The 26,799-nt window shown below is 36.5% G+C and overlaps 1 protein-coding gene across 1 annotated transcript; it reads right to left on the bottom strand.

Annotated features, from left to right (window-relative positions):
• Window position 1: 1 nt before the first annotated feature.
• On the bottom strand, window positions 2-26,799 carry LOC307172378 (neural cell adhesion molecule 1-like). Its single transcript, XM_079894696.1, has 16 exons — window positions 26,704-26,799; window positions 25,533-25,604; window positions 24,687-24,884; window positions 24,454-24,591; window positions 22,737-22,880; window positions 22,528-22,645; window positions 21,560-21,714; window positions 20,714-20,847; window positions 20,313-20,430; window positions 6,663-6,830; window positions 6,459-6,578; window positions 4,646-4,773; window positions 4,338-4,503; window positions 4,055-4,250; window positions 2,861-2,986; window positions 2-1,110 (listed from the first exon to the last, which is right to left on the bottom strand). Exons 1-16 carry the CDS (start codon window positions 26,753-26,755, stop codon window positions 1,071-1,073), a joined length of 2,073 nt encoding a protein of 690 aa, XP_079750822.1. The 5' UTR covers window positions 26,756-26,799; the 3' UTR covers window positions 2-1,070.

Here is a 26,799-nt window from a genome sequence, read left to right as displayed (position 1 = left end):
TGTCGATATTTCTCTCTTTTTATTTCAAAGAAATAGTTGTGAATGCATTTACATTGAGTACAAAATCACCATAGGTTCAAACATTAGAATGAGTATAAAAGCATTTATGAGTATAAAAATGATATATATACAATGTACAGTGAAGGTAAAAAAAAATCATTAATAAATCTATATGTACATCTTTATGCATGCATCTGTATTTACATCCACGATTAACGTCACTTGACCCCAAAAAAAACATACACAGTGTATTTATGTAACAATATATGATTTGGAAATAACACTTAAAAAATAAAATGCAAAGTTATATCTATATTGAAATGGTTCATTTTTATTATTGTTCACATAAAAAATTAAAATACTGTTTACTCATCCAAACCCTTTAAACTCCTTTAATCAAGATTTTATACAAACTAAAAGCATAGGTTAAATGTGCAATAAATTAACATTAGTGATGCGTCTGCGAAATATTATGCTCCCATTATGACATTCATTTTATTCTTCAAAATATCAACATCATATTATACTTATCTGCTCACTACTGAACATACATTCAGCTCAAGCAGCATTTGTCATGTACAGTATCTACTGTGCTAGATCACACTGATAATGCTTTCAACATCCTACATTTAATAACAAGCATAATCTAAATCTCGAACGTGTTCCTGCAAATAACAGTCGTCTTCATGATGTTTATATATTTGTTCCAGACTACATCACAAGCGTGCCATTTCTGTGCTCGAATTTTTTTCATCTTTTTGAAAACTCCCCCATCTGTCATTGGTCGGACCAACAGATAGTCCCGCCCAAATCTCACACTATTGGTTGAGCCGTTCTTGCTATGTTGGGCCCGTTGAGATGCTCAAACAAAGACAGCAATGTTTTCATAGCACCACAGAGCCATAGTGTTTAAACCTTCATGGACTACAAATGGATTATGTATAGCATTTTAACACACAAAAAAGAAAAAAGACACACTTCACCCTTAAGCTCACAATCGGATGTCTCGAGATTTGTGTGAAATTTCTTCGCTCTGTGAATTTAAATTGTCTCCTGTATAATCTCTTCTTCTATGCCTCTCCTGTTGGATCATCAGATTCTGCCTTCTTCCTACAAAAAAAGAGGGAATATATCATTATTTCTACAGTGCAAATGATACAGAATACAAAAGGCTGCTTTCTGGGTTAATTAGGCAGCTGAATTGTTTTACTTTTTTTCAGGGGGAATTGATAATAGAGAAAAGAATAAAACTTGTGGGACATGGGTTGAAAAATGGCAATATGAGTAAGTTATATCATGGCTTAAAGGAACAGTTCTCCAAAAAAAGAAAATTCTGTGATCATTTACTCATTGTTTAGTATTTTATGTTTTTTGGATCTGTGCAAATGACACCATTTTCAACTAAAATGAAAATGAAAAGTTTTAAAAAAGGGTTTCAAAGAGCAAGTTTTTAAAAACAATACCATTATCGTCTCTTTGTAAACTACAAAAATGCCAATTTGTGAAAACGGTGACATCATACGCATGCATATTACATGTTCATTCTAAAGACACGTAGGGCCCTATCTTGCACCCAGCGCAACTGACTTTGTACACCGACGCATGTATCATTCCTATTTTGCACCCGCGCACAGCGGACTTTTCCCTCCACAGACGCACGCCGGTAAATTAGGAAATGAATTTGCGCTCCCTGGGGCGGTGCAGCGAAAAGAGGAGGCGTGTTTCGGTGCAAACGTTCCCTGATGCTATTTTGCAGGTTTAAAAAACAATTCCGCCACTGACCAAGAAAAACCTAGTCTAAAGTCAGTGGCGCGTTGCGCATGTTATTCATTTGCTATTTGCTATAAGGGCGCATGCTTGGCCATAATCAATGTAGCGTGTGCACAACGCGCATACACTTTGATTCTCTCATCTACAGACAGACGCAGCAGTTCTCATTTTTGCAAAGCATACATTATTACAAGGAAAAATATTAACACACAAGGGAAAACATTGTTGTGTCCCCATGAAGATGTGAAAAAATAGGCATAAATGTAGCTTACACATTTACCCAAATTATTATACGCCTGTTTAACCGAAGCTAATTTGGGTGGGTTTCTCCCATCCCCATACAATGTCACTTCTCTGTGTTTTACGGCCCTGACGAGAACGTCGGTCTCCTCGGCTGTGAACCGCTCCTGCAGTGCGTCTGGCAAATCCGCCGTTAAAATAGCAATCCGCTATAGAACAAGCATGCCTGCTCTTAAAGGGAATGTGAGATGTCGCTCTGGTTGGTTTATTTCACGTTATGCCCAAACCACACCTATGAGTAATGAAGCTACTTCAGACCAACCCATTTTAGATTTGCGTCGGGCGCAAGAGTCATTTATCCCGCCGGTATAATAGCAACAGCGCCCGAGACCCGCCCACAAAGTTACTTGCGTTTCGCGCTTGATACTTGCGTTTCAGATCATTAAAATAGGGCTCGTAGTGTTTCTTTACAAAGTGACATCGCCAACTACTGGCCTGGCAGCAGAGTACAGCGTTTTTAGTCATTTTCGTGGATCCGTGTAAATGGGGATAATTTTTACTATGTTGTTGTCTGTACGCAAAAAAGCAAAGGAAAGCCTTTTGCAGTTTTAGTATATCACTGTCGCGTTAACATACCCTAAAGGAAGACATAAGCTCAGACATTTTGACTAACATCTCCTAAAGTAAGTCAAATACAGCTTGAGGATGAGTAAATGATGACAAAATGGTAATTTTTGGGTGAATTAGTCCTTTAAGTCTGGGTGCATAACACAAAAACCCACATGCCATTTTTTTGTGAATGACAGCTTTGATGCCAAGCAGCATTCAGCCCTTTGAGGTTGGCACCTACTCGAATTTGGTAAGAGGCGCTTTGTCACACGTGACCTCTGAATGAACGCCATTCACTGCCCCATTGGGTGCCTGAAGCTTTGGGATGCTGCCTCGTGGAAGCGTTAGACCGCTCAGCTTCATGTCTCTGTATCAAAGGACACATGAGGACTGAAGCTTAGAAGCGGTGAAATCACACACAGCAAACAGTAGATCTGTCTAAATGCAAACCTCCAAAATTGGACTTGTAGATGAAAAACACTGGAAGATTCATTGACTCATGTCAAAATATAATAATAAATAAGGGACACTTACACATGAATGTATATAAATTACTTAATGTTAAGTGTTAACCATTTTGTTTATATATATATATATATATATATATATATATATATATATATATATATATATAAACACAATATGTGTGTGTGCATTTAAAATATTCAAAAAGAATCTTTTTTATAGCATTTTTTAACCTTTTGTTACTTCAAAATACGTTATTAAGGTATTGTTAAAAATTCATTAATAAAAACATTTTTTATTTATTTATTTATTTATTCAAAAAGAGAATTAGGCTATATATCATTTAACATTAACCAAGATTTGAAAAGACTGCAAAAATATTTTATTATTCATTGTTAGTTTGTCTTATTACATTACACTTTATATAACCTTAATTATGTCTCCATAATGCTGTGTGTTATCATCATTTCAGTTATAATCAGCTTCAGTTATTTTTGCCATCATGACATAAAATTCCATAACAGTGAGTAATACAATTAGAATTTAATTATTTTATATTTTATATTTTAATTATTTATACTTTTCGGCCAATTTTTGCACATCTTGGCGTATATATACTGTACATACAGGAATAGTTCACCCAAAAATGAAAATGATGTAAGGACTTTTCCTCACACAAAGCTATCATATAAATTCAGAAGACTTAGGATATAGTGTACAAGTCTTGTAGATTAACTTTATAATTTTATGGTGCTATTTGTCCTTTGTTTTGCATCCACTTTTCTTGTATAAAATTGTCTTTTGAAATCGAGAGACAAAATTTTGGGGTGAACTATTCCTTTAAAGAACTATATGCAATCACCATGATCTAACATTATGTGCAAACAATGGCTCTTTGTAGGAAAACTAGGGTAGAAAAGAACAATATGCATCTCTGCAACACAAACATTGAAGGATGAAGTTATCTTACCCAGTTGAGTTATTCGCCTCTTCATCCATCCCTTTAGACTCTGGCATTTTGTGTCCAAATAGTTTACGAGCGAGGAAATTAAGCAGGCCGCAGTGGTTGGTGTAGCAACAGAAAGCATCTACTGATACCATCAGCAGCAAGAAGATGAACATTACTATTCCCACCACACCACCTTTCCCTAGCATCGGCTGACTGACTGCGAGAGAAAGAAAGGGGAATCAGTTGATTTCACTAAAGAGTTTGCATTTAAGCATAAGATTTGGCTCGCTCTAATCAATCTTACCAGGTTGTGGGACGGTGAAGTTAACTTTGGCAGAGTTGGAGGAGCCGTTGTGGTTTACTGCATAAACTTCCATTTGATATTCAGCATTGTACTGGAGATCATGGAGCTGGATTCTGCTAGAGTTTCCAGGAATTTCACTTTCAGTCCATTCCTCATTCTCCTTGTTCTATTCGAAATGATAAGATAAAATAATTTTATTGTATAAAGAAATGAAATGTGAAATGGCACATTTTACACTGATATAAGGCTTGTACTTCACATATTTAATAAAAAAACATTAAAGATACGATAAAGTGATTCGGACTGACCCCTTTGTAGCGTACAACGTAGTGTAGGATGGGAGAGCCTCCGTCTTTCAGCTGTTTAATGGGGATGGAGACGGAGTTCTTCTCCAACTTCTTCTCGTTCAGAGAAAGAACGGGGCTGTCGGGTTCCCCTAAATGAGGGAAAGAAGAAACATCAGATGAGAACAAAGAAACAGTGTAACGGGTTGATCTTAGGGCTGGGTGGATTTTCATCATGATATTTTCAACTTTATTTTGACAATATTTGATGTACACTAACATTCTAAAGTTTTGGGTTGGTAAGATTTTTTTTAAATGTTTTTGCAAGTCTCTTATGCTCACCAAGGCTGCATTTATTTGATCAAAAATACAGTAAAAACAGTAATATTGTGAAATATTATTATCATTTAAAGTAACTGATTTCTATTTGATTATATTTTAAAATGCAATTTATTCCTGTGATCTAAAGCTGAATTTTTATTATCATTATTCAGTGTCACATGATCCTTCAGAAATCATTCTAATATGCTGATTTAATGTGCAATAAATATTACATTATCAATGTTAAAAAAAAAGGTTTTTGCTGCTTAATATTTTGTGGAAACAGTGATAAAATTGTTCAGGATTCTTTGGTGAATAGAAAGTTCAACAGAACAGTATTTAATTGAAAAAGAAATCAATAGTAGTTACGTTATAAATGTTTTTGCAGTCACTTCTGATCATTTTAATGCATCCTAATGCAGCTGAATAAAAGTCTTCATTTCTTTTTAAAAAAAATCCTAATGACCCCAAACTTTTGAACAGTAGTGTATATATTGATATTTATGAATTTGCTCTTAAATAGCTAATTTCTTAAATTATTCAAAATGTTTCATTTAATAATAACTAAAATACAGTAAAAATCTAGTTAAAAACAGTAAATGCATGTTTTAGATACTAATTCACTTAATAAACACAAGGAAGACTAGCGTAAAGAATGAATCACTGAATCAGTGTTTTGAACCATTGAACTGAAATGGACAGTGTGAATGATTCACAGAAATGAATCAAGATTACAAAGTCTCACACTGTTTTTGTTAAGTTTAAAGGAAATTATTGTAATATTTTCACAAACTAGACATGGGCAAATACACAGAACATTAAGATCAATGTGAATATTAGTTATATTAAGTTATTAGGGTATGTCAGTGTCACACTTAAGTAATTGACAATCCAGTGGATAAGCTCCAAAATCATTCACTACAGTATAGATGTATGAGTTCAGCCGACCAACATTGATTTCATGCTGAAGGAAACCTGAAGTAGCAATTTTCTCTTTTTTCCACTTTCTTCAGCAGTGAAACCATGCAGGTAAACTAATTTTCACACTTCTATATCACAGTAAACAATTAGGCTTGTGTTTTAGCCTATCAACTGGAGATGTATGCATTCAAAATTTTGATTTACCATCTACAAAGGAAGGTCAGAATAAGGCAATGGACGGGCCCCGGGACCAGGAGCAGGTCGTAATGCATGGAGAATGGTCATCGTCAAGCAGGAATGAGAAAGAATGGGCAGCGAAAGCAAATCATGAACATATGTGATGAGCAAACAGGCATTTATGCATGACAAGAATGACAGCATGACACGAAATCAACTGCAATAAAATGTCTTATCATTATTAAAAACTGATGTTGGAACTGTAGACCAATTAATCTGCAGATGTTTTAACATTTTCTGTACTGATTTTGAGGGAAATCTCATTTCATATAAAATTCATAATAGCTATCAACATCAAAAATGCTGGATAAGCAGCAGATGAAGTGAACAGACAGGAGAGAATCCTGCTGATACTCACGTTGGGACTGTGTGAAGATCATGCGTTCTGTGGAGAAGTTCCCCTGGTAATGCGAGTTTTTGACCGCGAAACGAACTGAGTACTCTGTGTACGGCTCAAGGCCCTTGAACACCAGGGGATCTACAAATGTAAGTATTTTCATCACACATTCAATTTGAAAAAATCATCAAATATAAACCACACTTCTCATAGTCACTTATTTACTTGTGGGCTTGACGACACTTTGACTCCAGGTTTCTTCGGACGGTTTCTTCCACTGAAGGATGTACTGGGTAATAGAGGACCCGCCATCCAGCACTGAGACACTCTGGATGAGGACAGAAGATGAGGACCCTGAGGACACACTGAACTGAGCCGGTGTCCCAGGCCAGGCTTGTGAGAGAGAGGGAGAGAAGTTATTAATGAGAAGAAGCAATATAGTTTATGTCTATAAGTTTATGCCGAAATAAATATATATAAACAAACCAAAGTTTGTTAACTTCACCATTATCAAATGTTATGCATGATGAAAAAGAACTGTTGTAATCATCAAGGATGCATAGGATAAATGATCTAATCAGTATGTTATATATATATATATATATATATATATATATATATATATATATATATATATATATTATTTACATTAAATATATAATTTATACACTGTAAAAAATTATTTCCATGATTTGTTAACACAACATATTTTCTTTTGTCAAATCAACTAAGATGCACTAATGTTGTTAAGATAACAAAACATTTTAAGTTAAGGCTTATTAAACTAATGGCTTGGTGGCAATGCACTGATATAAAATAAAAACATTAGTTGATTCTACTAATAGATAGTTCACTAGACCTCTGAGTCTTAGTTTTCCCTGCGCATGCGCTGGACGCACGGCAGTATGACACAGACGACACTTGAACGCGAGGGCGCGATTTTCTCTTCAGCTTCTTCAGAAGCAAGCAAAGACGGTTTATGGTAAGTACTTTTAAAATTCACTGTCTTAATAGATTAGCAGCTAGACTGGTTTTGTCTAAGGGTAATTTAATTTATTTCCTAGGCAGCGAAAATTCAGAAGAAGGTTTAAATCTATAATAATTGTGCCTCAGAAATTTCAGAAGTTTCCATTGAGGTTATTTTAAAATAGTGTGTTTCGTATCTTTACAGTTTAGTAAGGCTGTTAGTGAAGCGTTTCAACCTTAAAATAATCCCGATAAATAATAATATTTTAGTTATTTTTCATTTTCGTCTTGATTAGATAAACATGAATTGCCCGTTTTAAAATAAAATGCATTCAGGTTAAGTTACCTTTAAGAGAAGAAGGAAACGGCGATAAGTAATAGAGATTGAACTGTTATACATGTGCTTCTTAAGCAATAAGTGTTCAAATGAATCTTTTTATGTGATATTTCAGACGTGTTGATCTTTTGAACATGTTTACACGACGTAACTTGGACTAACGTTAACGTTGCAGCTGAACGGAAAGGCGGCATTTTCTTCTAGGCTGTTTATGGTAAGTAGGCCTAATTAATCTTAACTGGTTTTGTCTAAGATTAATTTAATGTATTTCCTAGGCGGCAAAAAGTCTGAAAATGGTTTAAATTTATTATAATTTTGCCTCAGAAATGTCTTCCTCTTTCGTTGACCCGTTTCCATTGAGTCCATTTTAATATAGGCCTACATAACGTTAACGTTAACTTAGTGGTTTAAAGTTAACGTAGCGTTAGTTGCTTTCACACATGAGCCTTTTATACATTTTTTACATTTTAGAGATTGTGTGAACAGATCCTAAACAGGTTAAAGATGTGAGGAGCAGATGGCCTGCTTTATTTACCCAGAGACAGGTTAGCATTCTTTACTAAAACATGGGTTACTTTTGTAATACAGTATTGCCTTGCATTATAAACGTCTTTATTAACTACCTATTCTAAAACTTAAAACACGTATTTATTAATTTTTATCTTTAGAACCCATTTCTCAATACTTGGGTTACTATGTCAAAACATTTCACACAGTAAGCACAACAGTGATCTATGTGGGTTAAAGGGATAGTTCACTTTGATATTCATTTTTTATATGTTTTAGCTTAACTCGAGGGCATCCAAGATGTAGGTGTCTTTGTTTCCGCAGTGGTTTCAATTTTGATATTTTTAGGTCAAACCGTTCTTGTCTGTCAGTCATATAATGCAGGTCTGTGGTCACTGTCTCAAACCCCAAGCACAGAGTCCAAATTAAAACAATTCCCCATCGTCCAAATGAAACAATTCCCCATCATAAGTACACATTGATGGCCTAAGACACGAAACGAGCGGTTTGTGTGAGAAAACGAACAGTATTTATATCGTTTTTAGCTCTTGAAAACAGCACACCGTCCAAATGATCTGACGGCGCGGGCGGGTATAGATGTATACAAATGTCGCCTTGGCTACTGCAGTTCATTGGAACGAAACCGTAGCCAAGCGACATCTAGTGTATATATCTATGTGGGTATAGATGTATACACTAGATGTCGCCTTCGCTACTGCAGTTCATTGGAACGAAACCGTAGCCAAGGCGACATCTAAGTATACATCTATACCCGCCCGCGCCGTCAGATCATTTGGACGTGTGCTGTTTTCAAGAGCTAAAAACGATATAAATACTGTTCGTTTTCTCACACAAACCGCTCGTTTCGTGTCTTAGGCCATCAATGTGTACTTATGATGGGGAATTGTTTCATTTGGACGATGGGGAATTGTTTTAATTTGGACTCTGTGCTTGGGGTTTGAGACAGTGACCACAGACCTGCATTATATGACTGACAGACAAGAACGGTTTGACCTAAAAATATCAAAATTGAAACCACTGCGGAAACAAAGACACCTACATCTTGGATGCCCTCGAGGTAAGCTAAAACATATCAAAAATTAATTTCAAAGTGAACTATCCCTTTAAACTGTGGATAATTTATCACTGCTTTGGCACAAAATAAATTCAATGAAAATATGTTTCAATGAATCTTTCTTTGCATGAATTCTTGTCTCTTACAGACAACCATTGCCAAAACTACAGGCCAATCTGCACGTTTACATACTTTTTTGAAAACTGAAAAGGTGACCTAAGTATTGAGAAATGTGTCCTAGCAATTGTTAAAAAAAAACTGTATATTCTAATTGTGGGTCTGGCATTTTACTAGATTGCTGCAGAATTTCGATGCATAGTGTCCACAGACCTTAAGACGACCTTTTTCCATGGGCTTGATGAGTACCTGAAAGGATTTTTGCGGTTGTACCAAGCCAAAGACATTGGAGAACTCAAGACCCTGATTCAGTCTCTTGAAGATGATGTAAGTAAACGTTAATTTATTTTTAGAAAAATGGTTCCAGTGTCACATGCCTGATTAATTAAAATTTCCATGCAACAGTGTTTCCACTATTGTATGGCGTCATTTTTTAGTCAAATGTTATGAGCGTGTAAGACATGCTCACGAGCACATTATGTTATTTCACGCGCGCAAAAATGAACCTTCAGCTGGCATGATAAAAGTACTCGCGCACAAATTCAACAACCGAGAGGTGTACAGGTAGCTGCGAGCGAGCGCCTGGCATACTCTCATAGATTAACTCTGCTTGTACAGTGGAATCCTGCTCGCGCGCAGCGGGCTTCTGCTCGCGGAGTGCTGTTTTGCTCGTGCAGTGGATTTCGGCTCGCTCAGCTGATTTCTGCTCCCTCGAGTCTACACGACTTTTGACAATTTGGGCGCGAAAACCAAGGAGGGCACTGACCCTCTTATGATTGGTCACTTTCATCATGGAAAATCTTGGGAAATCCTAACCCCGCCCACCTTCAGACGCAGCGCGAGTCACTCAGATCGCTCTGCTAGTCCGGTTATCTCTGTATATTTTAGGCAACGAAATATGTGATAAAACACCTTACTAACTATTTTCGTTTTCATTTAAAGAAATCTTAAACATGATAGCCACACAAATGTGGTTCATGCAACGTGTATTGATTATATTCACTGCACATAACGTTTGCCTATTAAAAAAAAACTAAATATAAAACACAAACCTGCCTCTTTTCGTTTTAAATATAATATAAAAACATTAAACATTTTAATATGGTCCAGGCAATATGTGCATTTACTAAACAACAGATTTTGCAGTAAACAACATTACAATGTTTTTAAATTTTTAAATACAATTATTACAATTTAAAATGACAAAACTCAACCCAGTCTCTTTTTGTTAAATTTCAGTTTGATCAATATTAGCCATGATAAAAGTATAAGTAAAAGGTATACAAATAAAGCAAACAATTCAGTCAAACATACAAAGTCAGTCTAACCATACAACGATGACCGGGTGCTCGGCGCTCATGTACCCCGCCTGGAACAGCCTTTCCTCGGCTATAGTCTTTCTGACGTTCGCCGCTTTCTCTGGCATCTCTGTAGTGGTTAAACATAAGATATAATTCGTCTTGTGTATATCTAACGGGCGATTTTTGGTCTCGTGAATCTATAATTTATTCCCTGGCCAATCGTTTTGGCAGAGGGGAAGTTTCATAACTTTATAAGCTATTTAACATTACCGTTGTATGGTTAGACTAGAGCGCTGACTTTGTGTGTTTGACTGAATTGTTTGCTTTATTTGTATAGCTTCTTATACCTTTTACTTATACTTTTATAATGGCTAATATTGATCAAACTGAAATTTAACAAAAAGAGACTGGGTTGAGTTTTGTCATTTTAAATTGTAATAATTGTATTTAAAATTTTAAAAACTGTAATGTTGTTTACTGCAAAATCTGTTGTTTAGTACAAATGCACATATTGCCTGGACCATATTAAAATGTTTAATGTTTTTATATTATATTTAAAACGAAAAGAGGCAGGTTTGTGTTTTATATTTTGTTTTTTTTTAATAGGCAAACGTTATGTGCAGTGAATATAATCAATACGCGTTGCATGAACCACATTTGTGTGGCTATCATGTTTAAGATTTCTTTAAATGAAAACGAAAATAGTTAGTAAGGTGTTTTATCACATATTTCGTTGCCTAAAAATATACAGAGATAACCGGACTAGCAGAGCGATCTGAGTGACTCGCGCTGCGTCTGAAGGTGGGCGGGGTTAGGATTTCCCAAGATTTTCCATGATGAAGGTGACCAATCATAAGAGGGTCAGTGCCCTCCTTGGTTTCCGCCCCCAAATTGTCAAAAGTCGTGTAGACTCGAGGGAGCAGAAATCAGCTGAGCGAGCCGAAATCCACTGCACGAGCAAAACAGCACTCCGCGAGCAGAAGCCCGCTGCGCGCGAGCAGAATTCCACTGTACAAGCAGAGTTAATCTATGAGAGTATGCCAGGCGCTCGCTCGCAGCTACCTGTACACCTCTCGGTTGTTGAATTTGTGCGCGAGTACTTTTATCATGCCAGCTGAAGGTTCATTTTTGCGCGCGTGAAATAACATAATGTGCTCGTGAGCATGTCTTACACGCTCATAACATTTGACTAAAAAATGACGCCATACTATTGGGCCAAAATCGAGCATGCTAGTGCGTGCCAGGACCAGTCTCGCTTCCACTGTCACTTCCAGGGCTTGATCAGGCCTCATCTGGGCTTCCTCGGGGGAAATGGCCAGAGCTTTTTGGAGTTTTTTTTTATTTTATAAAATAAATTTGTTATTTTATCAGGCTACCAGCGATATAAACGAAAATAACTGGCTTCCGGCAACAGTTGACGCGCGTTCACGGAAGATGGATGCCGGCGTATGATGTAGGACATAGCATTTGATTTAGCTATACTTCGTTCTACGTCACGACGCTTACTACGCTACGTCATACGCCAGCATCCATCTGTCACAGTGTCTGGTTTATGTTCCTTGGGTCACCACTAGATGTCCTCCTTCCCCACGGTGTCCATCACACTCTTGAACTACATCCCCCATGATCCTTGTCTTTTCATTGCACTCAGCTGTCCCTTATCACTGATCATTGCACTCAGCCTGTTCCCCATTAGCATTGTCATTTCCCTGTGTATATAACCCTGTCTGTTTTAGTGTCACGGAGTCCTTGTATTTATCACGCCACTTCAGTGTCTGTTTCTAGTCTGCACTTGTCTTTTGTTTTTGGATTGTTATATTGGAATTTGACCCATGCCTGGATTTGACTACTGATTTTGGATTTCCCTTTAATAAATACTTACTGCTATTGGATCTCCCTGTTTCCCGTGTGTGGTATCGTGACACCATCTCCTGTGAACGTGCGTCGACCGTTGCCGGAAGCCAGTTAAAGGGTTAGTTCACCCAAAAATGAAAATTCTGTCAGTAATTACTCACCCTCATGTTGTTCCAACCGCGTAAGACCTTCGTTCATCTTCGGAACACAAATTAAGATATTTTTGATGAAATCTGAGCCAAGTCGGAATCCTCCATAGGCTGCTATGTGACCGAAACTTGCTGGCCCAGAAAAGTTATTAAAGAGATCGTTAATATAGTCCAAGTGACTCCAGTGGCTCAATCTTAAGTATATCAAGCGACGAGAATACTTTTTGTGCGCAAAAACAAACAAAAATAACGACTTTATTCCACTTTTCATTTCCTTCTCTCTGGACCTCTAGTTGGTTTGCGTAGTATTTTGGCGCAGCGCGTTTGTGTACACGTCACCACGTAGGCTCACTATTGGCCGACGCCGGTCATGTTTGTGCTGCGTGATGACGTGTACACAGACGCGCAGCGCAAAAACACTACGAGGCCCAGAGAGAAGGAAATGAAAAGTGGAATAAAGTCGTTATTTTTGTTTGTTTTTGCGCACAAAAAGTATTCTCGTCGTTTGATATACTTAAGATTGAGCCACTGGAGTCACTTGGACTATATTAACGACCTCTTTAATAACTTTTCTGGGCCAGCAAGTTTCGGTCACATAGCAGCCTATGGAGGATTCCGACTTGGCTCAAATTTCATCAAAAATATCTTAATTTGTGTTCCGAAGATGAACGAAGGTCTTACGCGGTTGGAACAACATGAGGGTGAGTAATTACTGATAGAATTTTCATTTTTGGGTGAACTAACCCTTTAATTTCGTTTATAAAGTTTTAAATATGTATATTTTTATGACAAAACTGCACAGATTACCCTCAGAAGCCCATCATTTATCCCCCTGGATGGATTACTTTTGTGAAGGATGCATGCACATTTTTGGGACTTGAAGGAGCGGACCCCATAACTTGACATTATAACCACTGAAAGATCTAAGACATTTTCTAAAATAACTGAAAATGTGTTCGTCTGAAAAATTATTAACATATGCATCTCGAACGGCTTGAGGGTGAGTAAATCATGGGTTTAAAGGGATAGTTCACTTTGAAATTAATTTTTGATATGTTTTAGCTTACCTCAAGGGCATCCAAGATGTAGGTGTCTTTGTTTCCGCAGTGGTTTCAATTTTGATATTTTTAGGTCAAACCGTTCTTGTCTGTCAGTCATATAATGCAGGTCGATGGTCACTGTCTCAAAACACAACCACAGAGTCCAAATTAAAACAATTCCCCATCGTCCAAATGAAACAATTCCCCATCATAAGTACACATTGATGGCCTAAGACACGAAACGAGCGGTTTGTGTGAGAAAACGAACAGTATTTATATCGTTGTTATCTCTTGAAAACAACACACGTCCAAATGATCTGACGGTGCGGGCGGGTATAGATATATTCATAGATGTCGCCTTGGCTACGGTTTCGTTCCAATGAACTGCAGTAGCGAAGGCGACATCTAGTGTATACATCTATACCCGCATAGCTATATACACTAGATGTCGCTTGGCTACGGTTTTGTTCCAATGAACTGCAGTAGCCAAGGCGACATCTATGTATATATCTATACCCGCCCGCGCCGTCAGATCATTTGGACGTGTGCTGTTTTCAAGAGATAACAACGATATAAATACTGTTCGTTTTCTCACACAAACCGCTCGTTTCATGTCTTAGGCCATCAATGTGTACTTATGATGGGGAATTGTTTCATTTGGACGATGGGGAATTGTTTTAATTTGGACTCTGTGCTTGTGTTTTGAAACAGTGACCATCGACCTGCATTATATGACTGACAGACAAGAACGGTTTGACCTAAAAATATCAAAATTGAAACCACTGCGGAAACAAAGACACCTACATCTTGGATGCCCTTGAGGTAAGCTAAAACATATCAAAAATTAATTTCAAAGTGAACTATCCCTTTAATATCATTTTTGGCCGAACTATCCCTTTAACAGTAGAATTGAAGAAAGCAATTAAATGAACAAATATGAAAATAAAACAAAACCGACTTCACTCACTGTATAAATTATACATTGATACTTATTAAAGCTACTATTAAAGGTTATCAGTCAAGAGCAGTAAGTGGTTTTCTCTTTGCATTTTGTTGTTTTATTAACATTAAAGGGATAGACTTTCTCCTAAAAATTCTAATTGTCATAATTTAGACTACTCTCTCAAGTTGTTTTAAACTCGAATAAGTTTCTTTCTTCTGTTGAAAATAAAAGTTATTTGGAAGAATGTGGGTAACCAAACAGATGATGTACCCCAGTGACTTCCAGTATATTTTTCTCCTATGGAAGTCAATGGGGACCAGCTACTGTTTGGATAGCCACATTTTTTCAAAATATTAATATTAGAAAAAATATTAGAAAGAAATTAATACAGGTTTGGAACAACATTAGAGTGTGTAAATAATGAGAATTTTTATTTTTTGGTGAACTATCTCTTTAAGGACAATAGGCAGCGTGTTTACTATTACTACTGTCTCTGTAAAGGGATAGTTCACTTTGAAATTAAATTTTGGTATGTTTTAGCTTACCTCAAGGGCAAAAAAAGATATAAATACTGTTCATTTTCTCACACGAAGCGCTCGTTTCGTGTCTTAGGCCATCAATGTGTACTTATGATGGGAAATTATTTAATTTGGACTTCTCTGTGCATGCTCTTTCAGATTGTGACCATAGACCTGCATTATATGACTGACAGACAAGAACGGTTTGACCTAAAAATATCAAAATTGAAACTACTGCGGAAACAAAGACACCTACATCTTGGATGCCCTTGAGGTAAGCTAAAACAGACCAAAATTTTATTTCAAAGTGAACTATCCCTTTAAGTAAGAGCTGCGTGCGACGCGTCTATTATACGCATTTGACAAGCAGATTTTCTCTCAATTTTCTCAAGTTTGCTTTCACTTAAGACATAACCTATGTAAACCTTGTGTATTTGACAGTATAAGCACAATAAGCCTCGAAAGATGGCTTAGTCCAGTATTCATGTAGCCTGGCAAGCCAGACATACATCAAGATGTTTAGTCTGGAAACTCACCATAGACACGCTCAATCCGAGGGGCGGGATAAACGGCTGTCTTTCAAATTCCCTCTGCACGCAATAGGACAGCGCTACAACCAACCAGAGCGTTTTCCCAACAGCTGAGCTAACGTTAGATGATAGATTCAACTTTTGCCATATCTGACAGGCAAAAAAAAAAAAGCATTTCTAAACAAACGTGTCGTAAATACTTCACCTTTGGCTTATAGTCAGAAGTTATGCTGTTTGCGTAGATCACGGAGCACGCAGTGACAACCGCGCCCACTACGGTCACATATTATGACGGTCACAGAATCTGGTGTAACACCGGCAAAACTACGAACACATCTTCCATTTTAAAGAATGACTTAAGTGCCGTTCTTTGCTCTTTTCTTAAAGAAAAACTTAACTCCAAGTCCTCCAGAGTCGCGGCCAAAGCCGATTCGAAATACTGTTCGCCAGCAGCCATTCTTTGTTTTCAAGCCAGGGAACGTCACATCTCTGTCGTCATTATGTTAAGCCCGCCCCGCCTACTCTATACGCGTTGTGATTGGCCTGACCCAATTTGGGTTTTTGCAGCTAGAAGGTCTATTGAGAGTGTCTAGACCAGGGGTGGGGAACGTCGGTCCTGGAGAGCCACTGTCCTGCAGAGTTTAGCTCCAACCCTGATAAAAACTCATCTGATTGTAGCCTTAATGATCCTAAAGACATTGATTAGCTGGTTCAGGTGTGTTTGATTAGGGTTGGAACTAAACTCTGCAGGACAGTGGCTCTCCAGGACCGACGTTCCCCACCCCTGGTCTAGACCCACCTGGCTGCAAAATACATTTTGCTGCCGCTAGGGTGCGTCTAGTTTCTAGGCTAGTATACATGCGCTGGTAGACAGGCTTTTAGTGCCTGTGAGCTTCACATGTACGCACTGAGAAATACACACGTTAGAACAGCGCATCAGCACGCGAATTAAATGTTTAACCGACAAGCCATTAAAGCACATGCAAATTATGAACTTTTGTGAACTGCAGTGTCCCGTTCGGCTGCGTTAACATTTTATGTGAATATACGTTGCGTTGTTCAGTATGTTGGGAGTCAGAGGCGCCAGAACAGCAACTGATAGAATGCACGATACTACGATATTTCTTCAAAAGCAGTCCACGATCAAAAATCATCATATCGCACACCCCTAGTATCGATGCTTAAACGATATATCGTCCAGACTAAGAAAAGTCTATTTTTGTGTTTTAAAATATTTTATCGACACATTGCACTTTGTTGGACTGCAAAGCCTAAAAGTTCTAGTTTCTCAGTAAAATTATTTCACATTATTAGTCATATCTGTTTTTTTATGGGGGTGGGGTTTGGCCAATGCCTTTTCTTTTTTTCAGGGGAGGGGGTCTACCCTTTGTAAAATGTAAAGTTCTTTGGAGTAACTGAAATAATTTTAAGCTATTTTTAACTGACATGGCCAAAACCTAAATTTATTAAAGCATTATTGGTTTAAAATAATTAAAACATTAAAGAACATTTACCATTAATTGTACTATAGATTCTATGGACAATGCAGGCTCACCTCTGTTTAAAACTCATTCATTGTTAACCTACAAATGCTTTGTAATTTTGTAATTTTATGATTCATAGTAATTTCCTTTTTCTCTTATTAGCCAACTGATAAGGAAGAGGTGGTGAAGGGGATGAATGTTGGACTCTTGGTGGTCCCAGAGGAGAACACTGCAAACCTCCTTCCAAAGGAAAAAATTGATGTGGCTGTGGTGTTAGAGGAGGAGATTGTGCTTGATGGCTTAAAGGACGTGTCAAATGCCTTTGCTGTACTAATGGGGCTTCTTTATGCTCTGAATATCACTTACCCCAAGGAGGTCAAATATACATTTGAAGTACTCCAAAAAATGCTCATAAAAGTTGGTGGCGAGGTATGTTCGGCCAGAGTTCACGGAATAAGGAACAAACTGTTCAGTGTTTAGTGGAAGAGGATCTTACTCTCCCCTACTCACACTCACTGACATTCTGACATGTTTTTATTCATCAACTTTGAAGACAATCTCAGAAACAAATATAACTCTTTGCTAGCTCTAATGAAAAGGAGAAATTAATTTTGTTCAAAGATATGCAACTTCAATGTAAGTGTTTTTATTTTTTCTTCTTTCATTGCACTCGCTCATCCATTCACATTAAGCCTTTACAAATGTGGAGTAGATGAAGAAACCTGTTTCGCAGGGTTAGTTTTAAAGGGTTAGTTCACCCAAAAATGAAATTTGTCATTACTCACCCTCATGTCGTTCCAAACCTGTAAGACATTAATTCGTATTTGGAACACAAATATAAAGTCAAGTCAAGTCAACTTTATTTATATAGCGCTTTTCACAATACAGATTGTATCAAAGCAGCTTCACAGTATTAAATAAAATAGTACATCAGTGTTTGTTTCTAGTGTAAAACATCCATGTTTGATAATGCTGATCAATAGTATTGTTGATTGATTAATTAAATTAAGTATCCCCAACTGATGGGGATCAGTTAGTTCTAAAGGGTTAGTTCACCCAAAAATGAAAATTCTGTCAATTACTACTCATATGATAAACTTAATGTAGAGCCACTGTAGTCACTTGGACTATTTTAACGATGTTTTTAATAACTATATTGGGCCAGAGAGTTTGGGTCCCTCTGAAAGCCTATGGAGGAGTGAGACAGCTGTCAGATTTAATCAAAAATATCTCAATTTGTGATCCAAAGATGAACGAAAGACTTAAATGGTTGGAACAACATGAGGGTGAGTAATTACTGACAGAATTGTCATTTTTGGGTGAACTAACTAACCCTCTAAGATATTTTTAATGAAATCTGAGAGCTTTTTGTCCATCCATTGACAGCCTATGCAACTACCACTTTCAAGCGCCAGAAATGTAATATACATCATTGAAAGAATCCATGTGACTCCAGTGGATTAACCTCAAGTTAATGAACTGAGTGCTTTGTTTGCACAAAAAAACAAAAACAAAAAAAAACGTGAATGTGCGTTGGAGATTGATATATTAAAGGCTCATTATTTTTGCACTAAGCACTCACATCGCTTCATAAACTTGAGGTTAATCCACTGGAGTCACATGGATTACTTCAATGATGTCTATTACATTTCTGGGGCTTGAAAGTGGTAGTTGCATAGACTGTCAATGAATGAACAAAAAGCTCTCAAATTTCATTAAAAATATCTTAATTTGTGTTCCAAAGACAAATTAATGTCTTACAGGTTTGGAACGACATGAGGGTGAGTAATGACAAATTTAATTTTTGGCTGAACTAACCCTTTTAATGCTGTTTGAGAAATGCTTTTTAATATTCGTTGAGATTTGTTATGAATAGTGGCCTGATATTTTGTGGTTTGCTTGTCAACAATTTTCTTATTTCATTCACTTTATGAGGTTGTACATACTCGCATACTCCATACTTGTTTTGTTTTATTGAACAGACAAAATATTGTTTTGAGCAAATGATTTTCATGTGTCATGATCATTAAATGGGTTTTTGTTTTTAATTCTATTGCGCTTAATTTAAGCTGATGTTAATGTCATCACACTGACATTTGTTTATTCTCACAAATCCTTGACATTTATAGCACCAGCTTGTATCCTATTGCTTTAATGTGTTTTAATGTTGTTTTTTTCAAGCAGCAGTTAATTGTCATACTCATTTATACTAAGATATACTTGTCAGACAATTCAATGAATTAATATTTTTGTGAATGTTATAATAAATGTTAAAATTATGGTTTATTTGTGCTGTTATTCCAGAATTTGTTTTAACAAAAAAGATTTTGTCATGTTAAGTTGTTGAAGTTGACTTAACTCATAATTTTAAGGCAACCGTGTAAACTTCTTAGTTAATTGTTACAACAAACTATATGTAGTTGACTTAACTCATAATTTTAAGGCAACCGTGTAAACTTCTTAGTTAATTGTTACAACAAACTATATGTAGTTGACTTAACTCATAATTTTAAGGCAACCGTGTCAACTTCTTAGTTAATTGTTACAACAAACTATATGTAGTTAAGGTTAAGTTGAGTGAACTTAAAATAGTTTGTTCATATAATATTAAATTAAGTTGAGTGAACTTAAATTTGTAAGTTAACTTAATCCCTTTGATTGCTTGAATAAGTTGATACAATATTTAATCTTAAGTTATGACAACAAAATAATAGTTGAAACAACAAAATCACTTGTTGTAAAAACTCACATTTTTAGTTTCAGTGAACTCAAAATTTTAAGGCAACCAGGTAACTTACTTTTTTTAGTCAAGCTAACAAATCATTTTTTACAGTGTATTATAAAAATCATTATATCTATTCAGTTATATCTTTATATCAATTCAAATATATATATGTGTGTGTGTGTGTGTGTGTGTGTGTGTGTGTGTGTGTGTATTTCAATTGATATAAAGATATAACTGAATAGATATAATGATTTTATATATACATATATATGGTGAAGACAGACTTATTCTTGGAGTTCAAATTCCTGAAGCCACTAAAAGAGCCTTACTTATCAGCTGGAAGTCCTCAGTGGCTGTGCTCGCCGTGTTGCTGGTTATGCAGGAGTACAAGCCACCATCAGAGGGCACTACATTTTCAAGAATCAGCTCAGATCCCTCCACACTCGTCTGCCCACACATGTGCATGCAAACAGGAAAGACAATAAGAGACAGGAAGAAGTAATTAAGACCAAAGAGAAAAGTACTGTACGTGGGTCACACTTCCTGTAGATACAGAATCAGAAAGAAAATTAGAATCCAATTATAATCCATTTCCCATGTATTCCCACTGGTTTAAGACAAGATTTGATTGCATTAAACATATTTCCAAAGCCAATTAATATTTTCTGTTTTTTTTTTTTTCAAATGCAAACAACAATAGAAATGGAGCAGCTATTTAGATGTTCCTCACCATTTTTTGTTGGGTAGCCTTCTTGACCCACTGTACGGTTGGAGTTGGATGTCCTGTGGCATTGCAGAGCACAGATCCAGTTTCTCCTGGAATAATGGTCAGCTTGCTTGGATCCAATGTTATTGTTGGACGCTCTGAAAATTATCAATAGAACAAGCAAAAATGAAATTAATTTAATCTTCGAAAGCTAAACCATAAAATAACCAAATACATGAGCCAACCACTGCAGATATGCATTTGTGTATAAAAATCTATTTGAATATTTCCATTATCCTACAATAGTTTTGTTTAGGTCTGGCCTATTGTAAAGTGTCAATGTGATGCTTGCATGGGATCACATTCCCCGTATCTGTGTTTGCAACTATAGTAAACATCTGACTTCATGGGAATAAATCTTTGGCTAGACAAAATAAATAAAAAAAGGAAATAAAGCAGAGGAAAAAAAAAACAGTTGAGCCATAAGCAGATAAATTTGCTGCAGTTCAACATTCACAACCCATTCATAACCCATTTGATGTATAAAGTCAACAGGATATTTTGACTGAAAATATGACACTGGTCTTGATTTTATCCAACAGGAATTGATTGACTGGATCATAAAAAATGGGTGTCGCCATCCAAAAAGACCATAATTTATAATTTTACAACATGAATGGGCTAACTGACAGAGCTTACTGGCCATACAGACCTGAAAAATTCATCAAGATCGTAAATAGTGACAATTAATATCATGTTGAGCTTTGGTATTGATTAAAAACATATTATGCAGACCAACTGCCCTCATTCGATGCTTTCAGCCAAGTACAAACACATCACTTTATTCAAAGTTTTGAGGCCTTGTCTCACCTGAGACATCCAGAATAAACGTGGCACGGTTTTCCCCGATCTTATTGCTAGCCATGCAGATATATTCTCCAAAATCGCTCCTGGTCACTGCAGAGATGGTGAGCTCACTCTTATCAGTGTTGTATTTGTAACGGGAGTCGTCAAAGGTGGAAGGGCTGAGGGGAGAGATACAGAAACTCAGTCTTTTTGCCACTATTGTTCATTGATACAACACAAATATACTCATGGGAGGACGACTAACAACTAAGAGACAAAAGGAAGCTCCAAATATACAAAAACAGTCTGAGACTAAAAATATGAATAAACACATGCAGGCTCTGTTCCAAAACCTAGTGTGCTGCCTTGCCTTGATTTAAATAGAGTTTAACACCAGCATGCTGCTAAACTAACAACACGATAGCAATGCTTATGGGTAAAACAGTATTTTTTTACTAGACTGAATACAAAAGTTTATATCAAAACATAATTAATTATGCAAAACTTTTGAGCAAAGTTTCTCAGGGAAACGCAAAAGTTTTGCGAGGGAATGCAAAGTTGCTCTGTGTAACGCAAAGGTTTTGCAAGAGAACGCAAAAGCATTGAAATTTTTTTTTCCTCTCATATTATATTTTTTCTATCACCATGTCCCTTTAGGGGCTCCATTGACGTTCGTACAACCAAGATTTTTTTTAGACGTTTAAAATCTTTAGAGCACATTCAAGAAATTTTTTTTCATAACTTTACATTATGTTATCAACGTTAGGAACGTAAGCAAACATATTTTTGTTAGCTGGGATTGATGCTGCCTATGGAGGTACAGTAGCTCACTAGGTTTTGAAATGGAGCTTTAAGAAGTAGTCTAGATGGATTATTTTCACATATCGTCGACAAACTTTTGATTTCAATAGATATAATATAAAAAGACTGAGACTAAGGATGATAGGTAAGCGTGAAAGAAAAATGATAGCATTATCTCTTGATATACATACAGTATCCATGAAATATTTGGAGTGGGCACTCCTTTGACCAGGCAGACTATAGACACACTGGTATTGGGTCCGGCAAACACACTCGATCTCTCCTGATGAATCAGTACGGTCGGTGGCTCTGGAGAATGGGATATTTAAAGATATTTTAGAGGACATATTCACCCTGGCCACACTAAGAACAAACATTATTAGTTCCTCTACGTCCTCACCATTAACAACAACAGAGACTTGGAGTTCCCTTTTTATGGGGCGTCCCTTGATCTTGCCTTCACATGTGTAGGTGCCATGGTCTTCTGGCTGAATTCTCACAATCTGCAGGGATCTATCGCTCAGGATTTTGAGATGACCTCGGCCTGTACAAAGAGAAGAAGGATGGTAGAGCATGATCAGCGTCAAAGATGCAATCTTACTACTTTAGAATTATGAGGCGAAGCCTTTAAAAGCCCACACGCACACTCTTAAAAGGCCAGCTCACCCAAAATGAAAATTCTGTCATTATTTTGCAACGTACCTCACATATGCCTCTGCCTACAGTACATTTTTGCAAAACTCAAAAAACATCCCTATCGATATTAATTCACTGCAGTTTCACTAGAGGCTGTAAAACACCAACAACTTTTGTTCCCGTTCAGTGTTCACACAAATTATGATTACAGTTAAAGCTGACAGTTTACACAAAAATGAATCTTCTGTCATTAATTACTCACCCTCATGTCATTCCAAACCCTTAAGGCTTTCATTCGTCTTCAGAACACAAATGAAGATCTTTTTGATGAAATCTGAGAGCTTTCTGATCCCTCCATTGACAGCTATGCAACTACGTAGCTCCATTAATGCAAGAACACATGCTTGAGCTTCTGTTTACCACAACTGATGTGTGCGTTCAGGGGCGTAGTTTGTGGGGGGGTTAGGGGGGAGATAACCCCCCCAATATTTAAATCTTTGCATTACAACCCCCCCAATATTTATACCATGATCACATGAAAAATATGCAGAATAATTTTTCAACCCCCCCAATGTTCAAACCAAATCTACGCCCTTGTGTGCGTTGATGAATGTTTATATGTGAATAAAAGCCTAAATTCAATCTGTTCATCATATAAAGCGATCAAGTCTCTTCAGAAAATTTGGACTAAACCGCTCAATTAATATGGATCAGTTTTACGATCTCTTTATGAACTTTTTGAAGCTTCGGTTGCATAGCTGTCAATGGAGGGACAGAAAGCGCTCAGATTTCATCAAAAAGATATTCATTTGTGTTCCGAAGATGAACGAAAGTCTTACGGGTTTGGGACGACATGTGGGTGAGTAATTAATGACAGAATTTTGAACTATCCGTTTAAGACCTCAAAACACTTTTATCATAGTGCATGATCTTACCACAGAGCATATCCATATGTATGGCTTCAATGTTTCACATTCATCTGGTTTTGATTCAAACTAAATGTGCTGTTAGCGACACTCACTGTACTTTTCACTTTGAAAGTGTCGCAAAACATGCAAGAAGACGTCCAAACAAACACCAAAGGAGAAATGTGAGGTGAGCAAATAATGATTGACTTTCCATTTTGGGGTGAATTGTTCCTCTATGGTTGTCAATGGTGGCGTTTACTTGAAATGGGGCAAGACTGAATGTTTCAGAGCAGTTTCTTACGGCCTCATAACCACCAACAGACAAGAAGAAAAAACACTAAACCAAACTGTTCACCGATGTTTCCCTGAAAACTAGCGAGAAACATCTCTCGATTTGGTTGCAAATCGGTCAGAAAATGAATACACAGGCCCCTCCCACCCCATCATGACTCGTCCACCATCGCCATCCTGCCATTCTGCCAACTACAGGCATCACAGAGAGCTAGGAAGGTGAGGAGACCCCCATACCACATAAATGATTGGAAGAACCTGCAGCATGGCCACCACCCCTACCGTCATCATTCACGATGCGATCGTTCCGATACCAGTAGACCTCCACCTTGGGCTTCCCAGAGACGAAGCAGGGAATGGTCACAGTCTCGTTCACCAGAAATTCATGGTATGTCCGTGTGTTTCCAAAGTCCGGTGTTTCTGGTTATAGGACAGAATTTCACATGAGAATCATTATGGAGATTCAGCGCTTGATGGAAAAATAACGGAACATTATGAGTCTTCAGTGAACCTACGGTAGACATAAAGCTGGTAGGTCGTTTTCTTTGTGCTGTGTTCATTTTCAAACACACAGGTATAGGTTCCAGTGTCACCTAACTCAATGTTGTTCAAGGTCAGCGAACTCGAGGACTCATCATTTTTCAAGACTTCATGGCGATCTTCATCAACCTCTTCATTGTCTTTCAACCAAGTGATATCTCCCTCTGAATCAACTGAACCGCAGCATATATAAAGACAGAAAAGAATAGAAAATAACATCTTCTTGGTTATTTTATGACAGTAACATTGTATCTCTGTGATATTAAAAATGTTTTGACTGGTACAGACTGTTATGTGATAACATATTTGGACGTATGAAAATGTATTAATGTCAGTGCATTACATACACTGTAAAAAATTTGACAATATGATCAATAAGTTATGACAACATGTGACAGCGATTTTCATTTTTTTTATAAGTTATACAAGATTCAACTTTAAAGTTAATTTAATGTAATTTAAGTTGAAATTACTAAAACATCCAAGTTGATTGTACTTAAAAATTTATGGCAGCAACTTTTTTTTTTTTTTTTTTACAGTGATAACAAAACATCAAACTAAGTGCCATTTATTTTAGAGCAAAAAAAATAATGAATGAAAACAAAATGAAAAAAATATTGTTGACACTTGAGAGGAACTGATCTACATTCAATCAAAATCATCTTGTGCGCAGCTTAGTTCAAGCTCCCCAAACAGCATCATTTGTTTGCATATGAGTTTGATATTTTGTTAGACATTAAGACATTTCTAAGTGTGTCCAGATATAATTTGGGGCCATTCTTTGTGTCCGTTAGTCAGTTTCTACAACTAAACGCACCGACCTTTGCACAAGAGCAGAACTTTGCTTCCCACCTCCACATCTGGGTCACTAGCGATGATGTCTAATTTAGCATCTAAAATGAAAGGAAACACATTCCACAAATCATGAACAATCATTTTTACACTGTACATGAGTTTTACCAGTGAAACCATAGAAAAAATGTTCAAACCAAAGCACTGTTTTACTGCGTCACAACCACAAATAGCTCTGCTTCTAATATTGGACAGCTGAGGAGGAAAAGAGTAAGTGGACATTGGAAATGACCGGCTTCCCTTACAAAGCAATATTTATTCCTGTATAAGTGATCAAAGACAACCAGCTATAAAGAACAGAGCAACAATGTAATGGTTTTCTTTTCAAAGGGAAACATTATCTCTCCTTCACAAGAGAAAGTGTAAGCACATTTATCACTGCATATTATTTATATTGATTGATCTGTAATTGTTGAAATAATTGTGAAATAATCTAAATGTAGATTGAGTAATCCATTTTTTAATGCCATGGCAGCGTCTGAGGCAATTTTCACTGCAAGAGAAATTACATCAATTAAAATAAATTGGTAAAGACAAATTAATAAATTAATCAACAAACAGGATAAATAGCTAGCTATATTTATATACAAATTTCTGAAAATGCTAATATTTTCTGATTTAATCTAACATTTTCAATACAAATGATATTGGTAACACTTAACAATGAAGATTCATTATTTAACATTAGTTTATGTATTAACTGACATAAACTATAATGAACAAAACATATGAATCTTTGTTAATGTTAGTTAATAAATATCCAGCTGTTCATTGTTTTTTCATGTTAGTTCACTGCATTAAATAATGTTAACAAACACAACTTTTGATTTGAATAATGTATTCGTAAATGTTCAAATTAGCATTAATATAGATTAATAAATGCTGTTCATTCTTGTTCATTCTTAATTAATTTGAACTAAAGTAGTAAACTAATGTTAACTAATTAAACCTTATTGTAAAGCGTTACCATGACATTGTCAGCAAAAAAATATGAAAAATTAAAATTGTAATATTAATATTTGCTTTAATTAATATGTAAATAGGTTCTCACACGTTTGCACCCCATTGTAAAAAACAAGTAAATATGAAACAGAGATATTGAATTAAACTCAAAGGTTAGGAAAGTAAATCCTAGCTCACCTATTAGTCTTGAGCTTATAAGAAGAAGTCCACATAGTCTGAGTAAAATCATGGTTGCAGTCTTCTCTTCCTGCGCAGTTCTCTTGGAGTCTGACA

This window comes from Squalius cephalus (genome assembly GCF_949319135.1).
Source record: "Squalius cephalus genome assembly, chromosome: 15".
In the NCBI taxonomy this organism is placed as follows: domain Eukaryota; kingdom Metazoa; phylum Chordata; class Actinopteri; order Cypriniformes; family Leuciscidae; genus Squalius; species Squalius cephalus.
The sequence above is the reverse complement of the archived record's forward strand: the minus strand, read 5'-3'. Positions and strand labels throughout refer to the sequence as shown.

Bases quoted from the DNA above. Each gene is read 5' to 3' on its own strand.
- LOC307172378 (XM_079894696.1), bottom strand. From the start codon at position 26,755: ATGATTTTACTCAGACTATGTGGACTTCTTCTTATAAGCTCAAGACTA. The intron at 22,646-22,736 runs GTGAGGACGTAG...CCCATTCTCCAG, and splicing joins AGTCTCTGTTGTTGTTAATG to AGCCACCGACCGTACTGATT. The intron at 1,111-2,860 runs GTAGGTGCCAAC...CTTTTTTTGTAG, and splicing joins GCGCCTCTTACCAAATTCGA to GAAGAAGGCAGAATCTGATG.